Source organism: Capricornis sumatraensis, chromosome 7 (genome assembly GCF_032405125.1).
Source record: "Capricornis sumatraensis isolate serow.1 chromosome 7, serow.2, whole genome shotgun sequence".
NCBI lineage: Eukaryota > Metazoa > Chordata > Mammalia > Artiodactyla > Bovidae > Capricornis > Capricornis sumatraensis.
The window spans coordinates 120,010,085-120,021,451 of record NC_091075.1 but is presented as its reverse complement, the minus strand read 5'-3'; the positions used below and the strand labels follow the sequence as shown (position 1 = coordinate 120,021,451).

At 48.2% G+C, this 11,367-nt stretch overlaps 1 protein-coding gene across 4 annotated transcripts in view; it reads left to right on the top strand.

Moving 5' to 3' along the window:
• The first annotated feature begins 3,480 nt into the window (after positions 1–3,480).
• The window catches only part of PIGG (phosphatidylinositol glycan anchor biosynthesis class G (EMM blood group)), a 41,352-nt gene continuing 33,465 nt past the window's right edge, over positions 3,481–11,367 (top strand). For all 4 annotated transcript variants that reach the window (XM_068975034.1, XM_068975033.1, XM_068975032.1 and 1 more), the window contains exons 1-2: positions 3,481–3,736; positions 4,621–4,826. In XM_068975034.1, coding sequence (XP_068831135.1) covers positions 3,589–3,736; positions 4,621–4,826 — 354 coding nt within the window. In that variant the 5' untranslated portion in view covers positions 3,481–3,588. The remainder of the gene's footprint in view (positions 3,737–4,620; positions 4,827–11,367) is intronic.

Genomic DNA, 11,367 nt, shown 5'->3' with positions numbered 1-11,367 from the left:
GGGAAGAGTGGGGCTTGTGCTCAAAAAGGAGGCGGCCAGAGATGATCCTGGATTTCAACAAGCACAGGCCCCACTCGCCCACCCCAGGACCCCACATTGTACTAGATGAGGGGCTGGAACATGACACGCTTACTCTTAGTCTTGGAGCCTGAGGTCAAAGTGTAGGGGGCCCACTCCTCCCGCAGGTTCTCAGGATGGTCAGTTCCATGCTCCTCCCAGCTCCTGGGGTTCCATCACCCCATCTCCACTGCTGCTGTCACATCACTTTGTCCCCCATGTATCTGTGTCCAAACCCCCTTGTGAGGACCTCCCCCCACATACACACACACACACACTGAACACGGCTCAAGTGACCTCATCTCAACCCAGACAGCTCAGCAGTGACCCACCTGTACACGAGGCTCATTCATCTTCCTGGGGGCCTCTCGGGGTGACAAATGCTCACGGTCAACACAGTTCACAGGGGCAAGCTCCAGGGCAGGGATCCAGGAGCACTGTGCGGGGGAGCAATGTCCTGATTCGGGGAAGACAGATGGGCAGGCAGAGGTGGGAGAGACCAAGGGGCAGTAGCCACAGCCCTCTGGGAATGAGGGATCTCAAGAGGGCCAGGCAGGAGCCTGCAAGACGGGGACGTCGGAGGCAGGCAGCCTCGTCTATAACGTGTGGGTCACTCAGGGGTGGATGTGTGGTGGCCTCTGTATGCTCCTAGGAAGGTGACCAGACATGGGCTCCTTTAAAGGCTGGTCCCTGTGTTGCCTTCAGGGGGAAAGGCCTTGGTGGTGTCTAGGGGTAGACTCATCAGCCTGCCAGGAAACTGAGGTCCTGTGGAGCTGAGCATGCCTCCTAACAGTCCTGCCTGATCTGGGAAGGAGAGTGACTGCCCAGGACCTCCTGCCACAGACACAGCCCTTGGCTGGGAGAAGCCAGCAGGTCCCTTGGCCCATCTCTGTAGCTTTTTGTGACCACATGGACTGCAGCACACCAGGCTTCCCTATCCTTCACTATCTCCCGGAGCTTGCTCAAACTCATGTCCATCAAGGCAATGATGCCATCCAACCATCTCATCCCCTGTTGTCCCCTTCTCCTCCTGCCTTCAATCTTTCCCAGCATCAAGCTCTTTTACAATGAGTCAGTTCTTGGCATTGATGGCCAAAGTGGTGTAACTTCAGCTTCAGCATCAATCTTCCCAGTGAATGTTTAGGATTTGACCTCCTTGCTGTCCAAGGGACTGGCTTGATCTCCTTGCTGTCTATGGGATTCTTAAGAGCCTTCCAACACCACAGTTTGAAGGCATCATTCTTCAGCACTCAGCCTTTTTTATTGTCCAGCTTTCACATCCATACATGACCAGTGGGAAAACCATAGCATTGACCATACAGATCTTTGTCAGCAAAGGAATGTCTCTGCTTTTTAATATGCTGTCTAGGTTCGTCACAGCTTCTCTTCCAAGGAACAACCATCTTTTAATTTCATGGCTGCAATCACCATCTGCAGTGATTTTGGAGCCTAAAAAAATTAAGTTTCTCACTGTTTCCATTGTTTCCCCATCTGTTTGCCATGAAGTGATGGGACAGGATGCCATGATCTTAGTTTTTTTAATGTTGAGTTTTAAGTCAGCTTTTTCACACTCCTCTTTGACCTTCATCAAGAGGCTCTTTAATTCCCCTTTGCTTTCTGCCATTAGCTATCATCTGCTATCATCTGCATATCTGAGGTTGTTGATATTTCTCCCAGAAACCTTGATTTCAGCTTGTGCTTCATCCAGCCCAGCACTTCGCATGATGTACTCTACATGTAAGTTAAATAAACAGGTGACAATATACACCCTTGACATACTCCTTTCCTGATTTGGCATGATATAAAGATGACACAGTAGAAAGACAAGCGCTCATCTTCTCCTGGGAGAACTCCAAAATTGCAACTCACTGCTGAACCACCATCAGAAGAAGAATGTTGGATCCCACCAAAAAAAAAAAAAAAGATACCCCACATTCAAGGGCAATGGAGAAGCCCCAACAAAACAATAGGAAGGGCAAAAGACACTTTCTCCTTGGAAGAAAAGCTATGACAAATCTAGACGTCATATTAAAAGCAGAGACATTGCTTTGCCAACAAAGCTCCCTTGGACTGCAAGAAGATCCAACCAGTCCATTCTGAAGATCAGCCCTGGGATTTCTTTGGAAGGAATGATGCTAAAGCTGAAGCTCCAGTACTTTGGCCACCTCATGCCAAGAGTTGACTCATTGGAAAAGACTTTGATGCTGGGAGGGATTGGGGGCAGGAGGAGAAGGGGACGACCGAGGATGAGATGGCTGGATGGCATCACTGACTCGATGGACCCAAGTCTGAGTGAATTCCAGGAGTTGGTGATGGACAGGGAGGCCTGGCGTGCTGCGATTCATGGGGTCGCAAAGAGTCGGACATGACTGACAGACTGAACTGAACCGACGGTATTTCCAGTAGTCATGTACGAATGTGAGAGTTGGACTATAAAGAAAGCTGAGCACTGAAGAATTGATGCTTTTGAACTGTGGTGTTGGGGAAGACTCTTGACAGTCCCTTGGACTATAAGAAGATCAAACCAATCTTAAAGGAAATCAACTCTGAATATTCACTGGAAGGACTGATGCTGAAGTGCCAATACTTTGGCCACTTGATGCGAAGAACTGACTCATTGGGAAAAGACCCTGATGCTGGGAAAGACTGAAGGCAGGAGGAGAAGGGGATGACAAAGGATAAGATGGTTGGATGGCATCACCGACTCAATGGACATGAGTTCAAGCAAGCTCTGGGATTTGGTGATGGACAGGGAAGCCTGGGATGCTGCAGTCCATGGGGTCACAAAGACTCAGACACGACTGAGCGACTGAACTGAACTGCACTTTCCCAATTTGGAACCAGTTCACTGTTCCATGTCTGGTTCTAACTGTTCCTTCTTTATTTGCATACAGATTTCTCAGGAGGCAGGTAAGGTGGTCTGATAGTCCCATCTCTTTAAGGATTTTCCGCAGTTTGTCTGCTCCACACAGTCAAAGGCTTTACTGTAGTCAGTGAAGCAGATGTGTTCCCTTGCTTTTTCTATGATCCAACGGATGTCGGCAATATTATCTCTGGTTCCTCTGCCTTCTCCAAATCCAACTTGTACATCTGGAAGTCCTCGGTTCACATACTGTTGAAGCCTAGCTTGAAGGATTTTTGAGCATTACCTTGCCAGCATGTGAAATGAGGGCAATCGTGCGATAGTTTAAACATTCTTTGGCATAGCCCTTCTTAGATGAAAACTGACCTTTTCCAACGCTGTGGGCACTGCTGAGTTCTCCACATTTGCTGGCACGCTGAGCGCAGCTCTTTCACAGCATCAACTTGGAGCGCACCGGAAGTACAGTCTGAGCCCGGGGCCGCCTCTCCTGAAGCGGCTGACCCCTGGTGCGTATTTCCGGCGCGACGGCGGACGCGGAAAGGACGCAGGGACTGTCGGGCGCTCCGGCTCTCGCCCGCTCGGCGGCGGTGGAGGCGAGAGCCTCTGCTTCTGGGCGAGAAGCGACCCGGTGCCCGGGAGTCCGGATCTCGGCGCGGAGGGTGGGCACGATGCGGCTGGGCTCCGGGACCTTCGCTGCCGGCTGCGTCGTGATCGAGGTGCTCGGCGTCGCGCTCTTCCTCCGGGGCTTCTTCCCGGCTCCCGTCTTTTCCGGAACGGAGCGGCAAGCAGAGTCCCCGGCGCCCGAACCCTCTGCTGGTACGACTGCGCCCCCCCTCCCGCCAGCGTCTCTGCTCCCGGGGCCCTACTTTGCCCTTACGAGCCTCCCCTCTTCGTCTTCTTCCCGGGGCTCCCGGGGAGGGCCTCTTCCATTCTGATCCCAACCTCTTAGGATACCGTTCTTGCCGCTCCAGCCTCCTTTTCTGTATCCTACAACTTTGTGGCCAGGACAACTACCAGACCCACTAAGATCTTCGTCCCTGATCACCGCAAAGTAAGCTCTCTGTACCCGTAAAAAATAAGACTCTCCCCAGCTGTACTCATCCAGTGAACTGCAACCCCCTTCCCTGAGCAGATGTTTGGGTCACTCCCTGTTCCAGGCATGCTTTTTGCTCAGGAAGACACAGCAGGTAAGATTCCTGCGACCTCTCGTGTTGTCTTCTGTGGCTTTCCTCCAAGAGCCTGTTTTTTCCAGTAAAGACCTCCCTGCGTAGAGCCCTCAAATACCCAGCAATAAAAGTAGGTAAAAGAACTCGCGTTTTGGAAAAAATCAACACAAGGCTAGCTAATAACTATGGAAAGACAGTTTGTAAATGCTCGCCCGTCCGTTTCCTGCAGCACTGTTTATATCAAGCTCCCTGATATCCCATTGTGGGACTTGCAAGAAGGAACTCCCCAGTGTCAGTACACCCCGCAATGCTAAGGACAACTCTCTCCTCAATATGGGGGCTCCTGAGCTTACTTGGCACCCACCCTCTGACCTCAGCGCTGTTTTCCAAGAACAGGCCCTTTCCTTTGGGTCAGAATGTGTAGGTGTGACGGCGCATGTGCTGGAGAACCAGGGAGAAAGCAGATCGTAAAGTCCCTGGATACTAAAAACGAACGTAAAATTCAATCTCCTTTTTCTTTTTCAAACACTTTAGGAGCCAGTTCCAACTGGACCGAGCTTCCACCACCTCTCTTCAGTAAAGTTGTTATTATGCTGATAGATGCCTTGAGAGATGATTTTGTGTTTGGATCAAAGGGTGTGAAATTTATGCCCTACACAACTTATCTGGTGGAAAAAGGATCGTCTCTCAGTTTTGTGGCTGAAGCAAAGCCACCTACAGTTACTATGCCTCGAATCAAGGTAAACAGTTTGGCTTAATATATTATAGATCATGGTTTGGCTCCTTCAGAGCTTTAGAAGAATGTTCTGTTGTCTTTTACTTGGAGTCCCAGTTTTAGCTAAGTGGAAACTACTTTGGTGCTGTCCTCCTGGCTGGGGCAATAGAATGCTGACAAAGCCTTCCAGATAGACTGGAACTAAGACTCAGGGTTTATGCCCTCTGTCAGGTCGCCAGAGCTCATGCTTCATGGGAAGCATGACAGATTTAGAGCCAGATCTTCTCGGCCAGTCTGGTCCAGGAGATACCATCTTCTTTGCTAGCCTGCTGTTTTTAATCATCAGTGAGTCAGTTAGAATTCTGAGAGGAGCCTCTAGGGTTATATAGTTCAACCTCTTGATTTTATGGATGAGGAAGCAAACTGAAATAAATGACTCATCCAGTATTTTAGTATATATAGTGACCAAATCAACATGCCCTGGCCTCAGCAGATATGTCTGCTTTTACTGTATAAACCACCTACAGGTATTCAGCCTAGTGGGCGAGACTTGACATGCTTGGTGCTTTACTCAAGAACTATAGAGAAAGCAAAAGGTAAAGCTTTATTTATTGGCTCAAAAACTTTTTTCTTAAAATAGTATCTCTGCCTTCATGGGATTCAGTGAAGAACAAGACAGCAACTATCCTATACTCATGAAGCTTAGTTTATAATTGAGGGGACAGAAAATATGTAAGTATACAAATAGTCAGAACAGTTTCAGTAAGTGGTAAGTGCTACAGAAGAAATTGAGGAGGAGAACATGAAGAGAGTGATGGGCAGTGGTAGAGGCCCCCTCTAGTTAGGTTGCTCAGGAACAGCTTCTCAGCGAGCAGTCATTCTGCTGAAGAGTCCTGTGGAAGCTGAAAGAAAGGCATCCAGGCTCATGACCATCAGGATCATTGATTCTCTGTCTGTCCTGTCAGCAGAAGTGTGGAAAGATCTCATTCCTCTGTCATTTTGATAGGAAAAGTGTTACTAGAAATCTGGGTGGTTTTGTAAAAAAAAGTATATGAGCATTCCTGCTCTAGGTTCTGTTCAGTCCTTCACATTGACCAGTGTGGTCCTCCTATCTCCACTTTGTTTCATTTCACCAAACCAGTGTTTTGTTGTGGGCCCTTGGAGGTTCTTGTCCTCGTTTTTCACCAGTGAGGAAATAGTAGACAGGAACTCCATCCTGGAGTCAGTTTACAGCTCTGGAATTGATAGGATCAGGTAAGGCACACGCTAAAGAGTGTGTACCCTGCCCTGCTTCCACTTAGTTCATCTGGAGGTGCTGATACAATTGTCATGAAACACAGTTTTAACATTTCAAGACTGATGTCTCTAGTGAAAAGTGAAAGTGAAGTCGCTCAGTCGTGTCCGACTCTTTGCGACCCCATGGACTGTAGCCTACCAGGCTCCTCTGTCCATGGGATTTTCCAGGCAAGAGTACTGGAGTGGGTTGCCGTTTACTTCTCCAGGGGATCTTCCTGACCCAGGGATTGAACCCAGGTGTTCCGCCTTGCAGGCAGACGCTTTACCGTCTGAGCCACCAGGCACGTTCCTAGTAGCATGTTCAAATTCTATTCTGTGTTAAGATTATACAGTAAGTGAAAGTAAAAGTAGCTCAGTCGTGTCCGACTCTTTGTGACTCCATGGACCATACAGTCCATGGAATTCTCTAGGCCAGAATACTCAAGTGGGTAGCCTTTCCCTTCTCCAGGGGATCTTTCCAACTCGGGAATCAAACCACGATCTCCTGCACTGCAGGTGGATTCTTTACGAACTGAACTATGAGGGAAGCCAAGGTTATACAGTAACTTGTATAACATTGTAACTAACTTATGAATGCCTTTCCTTTTGGGGGAACTTATAGTTGTAATAATGAGCAGTTACCACTGGCTGCAGCGTGCCCGTGGTACAGGCACTGTTTTCTGCCCTCTGACCACAACCCACGGACGAGGCTCCGTGATGTTGGCGCAACTCTCTTCGTTTCCCGGATGGGGAAGCAGCCTTGAGGTGGTGAAAATCTCACAGCTGACACAGGAACTGAGCCTAAGCCTGTGTGTGTCTGTGTCCAGAGCCTCTGCTGGCCACGTGTGTCCACAGTGACACTGAAGAGTGAGGTACCCGGGCCAGAATCTCTCTCAGCAGCCTCTGCAGAGCCCTGCTCAATTCTCAGAAGACAAGACACTGCTGCTCCCAAGACCGCAGCAGCCCCAGGAAAGCCTCCAGGGAGCCGAAGCCGGGCACTCCCTCACAGTCATAGGCTCTCAGCAGTAACTCGCTTGCTGCCTGCATGTGTCCTGGGCTGAAGGGGATGCCAGCTAGTCCCTGCCCTTCTTGAAAATGTAAATGTGAGCTCAGGCTAGTGGGAGGAGGAGGGAAGTGTCTTATGAAAGCCCAGAGGAAGAGATGGACAGACTCGGCCCTAAGTGGTGGAAGACATTATACACAAAAGTCAACTGACGATAAGTGAGGGAAGTTATGTACAGTTTACACAGCAAACAGGATGTGAATCCCATAGCACGTAGGAAGGTCTGGTCAGAGGCAACAGCGTGGTGGCAGCTGGACAAAGGGTGTGAAGAATCCGCAGGAAGAGACTGGAATGCTGTGAGCACATGAAAGAGTCTTACCTCTGCTAGTATCAGATCGAAGGCACCCAAACAGTCTGTCCAGCACACTGTAAACACTGAAAGGCTGATGATAACACTCTTCACGAGAAATGCGGTGAGCAGATCTCTGTACACGGTTCGTGTACAGAATTACACTGTACTGAATTAGACTCAGCCTGGACTACTGCCACCCTCGTCCAGTCTGCTATGATCTCAGCCTGTAAAACCCTTGCCAGCACCTCTTCTCACCCAGAACCTGTCCGAACAGATAGGTCACTCTGCTCTACTCCCAACAGCCCCCAGCGGCTCACACTCTGCCTCCTAACTCAGGCCTCAGGGTGCATGGTCCTCCCTTGTTCTCTCTTCACCCTCATCAAAGCCCGTTTCCCCATCCTGTGTCTTTTATCCAGCAGATCACACGTTCCCCACGTGTGCCACCCCCTTTCACAGTGGGGTTTTCACAGTTTGCCGTGTTTCACTCTGGAAAGCCCCACTTTGCCTCACCTAGACGACACTATGCCTTCACACCGCAGCTCCAATGGCACGTCCAAACTGGAAGCTTTTTAAAGCAGTGGTCATTAAATCAGTCTTGGATAAATATACTGTACATCCAAACTCTGGAGTACTGTAGCTGTTTAAAAAAAGTGAAATACCTGTATGCTTTCTCTAGAAAGATTAAGTGAAAAAAGCAAGTTGCAGAATTATTTATATAGTTACCGTTTTGATAAAATGTGTACTTTATATATTTGTGATCACACACACACAGAACCAAAGGGTGAAAAGTTGCTCATCTGAAGCACCTGGTTGCCTTTAGAGAGCAGACTTTTAGGATGGAAAGGCCAAATTTTTAAAAAAAGCCTCTTTGAGACAGAATTTTCACATAGTACAGTATAATATAGCTTGATGAGATTTAACAGCCGTCTACATCCATGTGACTCCTGCCGCAACCCTGGGCTCTGATCCCCATCCCAGGATGAAAAGGTCAAGTTTTGAAAAATAGCCTCATCGAGATGGAATTCTCATATAGCACAGTATAGTGTAACTTGATGAGATTTAACAGCCGTCTACATCCGTGTGACTCCGCTGCAACCCTGGGCTCTGATCCCCATCCCAGGAGTGGTGGTGGTCGCCACTGTTGTTTTGTTGGCTTGCTGAAGCTAGTTCTAGAGTCTGTTTCTCATGAGATCCTGAGATGTACACTCACTGAGGTCTCTGCTCTTGTTTGTTTGTTTAAAGCTAGTCTTCCTGAGGGGCAGCCAGGTGAACATGGCTGAGCAGTGACCCAATGCCTGGTCAGAGGGTATGCTTAAACACACACGTGATGTGGCCTCTGCCCTCGGCAAAGGGACCTGTGTGTGGTTTGGGCCACACACTCATCTTCAGGCAGTTAATGCATCTCCCTAACTCTTACTGTCTGAGCAAGTCTCAAACAGCTGGAAGGAACAGACAGCTCTCTCTCTTATCCAGACAGTTCTCTGTTCTCTCCTGGGTGTACACTCATCCCATGTATGCACGTAGCCTTCCAGATTCCAGGAATGTGTGGGAGCTCACAGAGGTCTGCAGCAATCATCCCATGCCCCAGACTCCATTTCTAAGTTTTCTGTTCCGTGTTTCTACAACCAGCATTGAAGCCTCAGAGAGCCATGACGCTGGCCTTCCCCATTTTCAGTTTGTACCTGGCATGGGACTTTTCGATGGAGCGCCAAATTAGATGGGCCCCTCCTGGTACTCATGGCTCAGTATGCGAGAGGGGAACGTGTTTTTCAGTCAGTAAGTCATGCCCAACTCTTCAACCCCATGGACTGCAACGCACCAGGTTCATCTGTCCTTGACCGTTTCCCAGGGTTTGCTCAGATTCATGTCTGTTGAGTCAGTGTTGCTATCTAACCGTCTCGTCCTCTGCTGCCCCCTTCTCTTTTTGCCTTCAATCTTTCCCAGCATCCCAGAGTCTTTTCTAATCGAGTTGGCTCTTTGCATCAGGTGGCCAAAGTATTGGAGATTCAGCATCAGTCCTTCCAGCGAATATTCAGGTTGATTTCCTTTAGGATTGACTGGTCTGATCTCCTTGCTGTCCAAGGGACTCTCAGAAGTCTTCTCCAGCACTACAGTTCGAAAGCATCAATTCTTCGGCTCTCAGTCTTCTTTATGGTCCAACTCTCATATCCATACAGGACTACTGGAAAAATCATAGCTCTGACTATATGAACCTTTGTTGGCAAAGTCACTGTCTGCAGTGATTTTGGACCCCAAGAAAATAAAATCTACCACTGTGTACAGTTTTTCCCCTTCTATTTGCCATAAAGTGATGGGACTGGATGCCATGATTTTAGTTTTTTTACTGTTGAATTTCAAGCCAGCTTTTTCACTCTCTTTCACCCTCATCAAGAGGCTTTTTAGTTCCTCTTCACTTTCTGCCATTATTGATATTTCTCCTGACAGTCTTGATTCCAGCTTGTGATTCATCTAGTCGGGCATTTCTCGTGATGTAATCTACATAGAAGTTAAATAAGCAGGTGACAACATATAGCCTTGGCATACTCCTTTCCCAATTTTGAACCAGTCCAGGTTTCTCAGGAGGTGGGTAAGGTGGTACTCTCATCTCTTTAAGAATTTTCCACAGTGTTTTGTGATCCACGCAGTCAAAGTCTTTTGTGTACTCAGTAAAAGAGTAGATGGGTTTTGTGTGCGTGTTTTTGTTTATCCGTTTGTTTGTTTTCGGAATTCCCTTGCTTTTCTCCATGATGCAGTGATTGCTGGCAATTTGATCTCTGGTTCCTCTGCCTTTTCTAAACCCAGCCTGTACATCTGGAAGTTCTCAGTTCATGTACTGCTGAAGGCTAGCTTGAAGGGTTGTGAGTATAACCTTGCTAGTTCATGGGGTCGCTAAGAGTCGGACATGACTGAGCAACTTCACTTTCACTTTTCACTTTCATGCATTGGAGAAGGAAATGGCAGCCCACTCCAGTGTTCTTGCTTGGAGAATCCCAGGGACGGGGGAGCCTGGTGGGTTGCCATCTATGGGGTCGCACAGAGTCGGACACGACTGAAGTGACTTAGCAGCAGCCGCAGCATGTGAAATGAACACGGTTGTACAGTAGTTTGAGCATTCTTTGGCATTGCCCTTCTTTGAGATTGGAATGAAAACTGACCCTTTCTAGTCCTATGGCCACTGCTGAGTTTTCCGAATTTGCAGGCATATTGAGTGCAGCACTTTAACAACATCATCTTTTAGGATTTTAAATAGCTCAGCTGGAATTCTGTCACCTCTGCCCATGATAAAACACCACAAGTACTCACAGCTTCTACTGGAATTTGAAAGTTTGTTTTGAATAAGAACGTTTCAGTGTGTATATCCTTACTGAGTTTTCAAAGTCCTGTCGTGGTTGTTTTTGACAGTTGTATCCAGATTTATCGTTGCTCTTGGGGGAGAGGATTTGCCAAGTTCCTCACTCTCCAAGTCCAAGATTAATTCATTTTTGTTAATTTGCTGATAGAGAGGTCTTGGCAGAATTGTTACACTGTTCACATTGTCCAGATTCCTATTTATTTTTATCACACAGGTCCCTGGATGCCAGTGTTCTGGGTTGCAAGCTCACTCCAGATCCCAAAGACCCGTGACCCATTTAGACTGCTCAAGTGCAGGGGTGGGGTTGGGGGAGTGATTGACTTAACTCTGTATCAGAAAGTTGTGAGGACATGTTACACCCACCCACTTTTTCAAGAATTACGGTGTGTTGGCAGCGGTTGGCGGGGGGGGAGGGGTGGGGACGGGGTGGGAAATGTGTCCTACCAGCATCCCTGGGCCAGTTTACTGTGAGAATTCCTGAGAATTCTTGTTTAGAAGCTGCTTTCCTCCCTGGGTGAGTGGGAAGCTATTCTTTCTCAGGGGTGGACAATAGAATTGCTAGATGTTAGGGTCAGGAGTTTGCT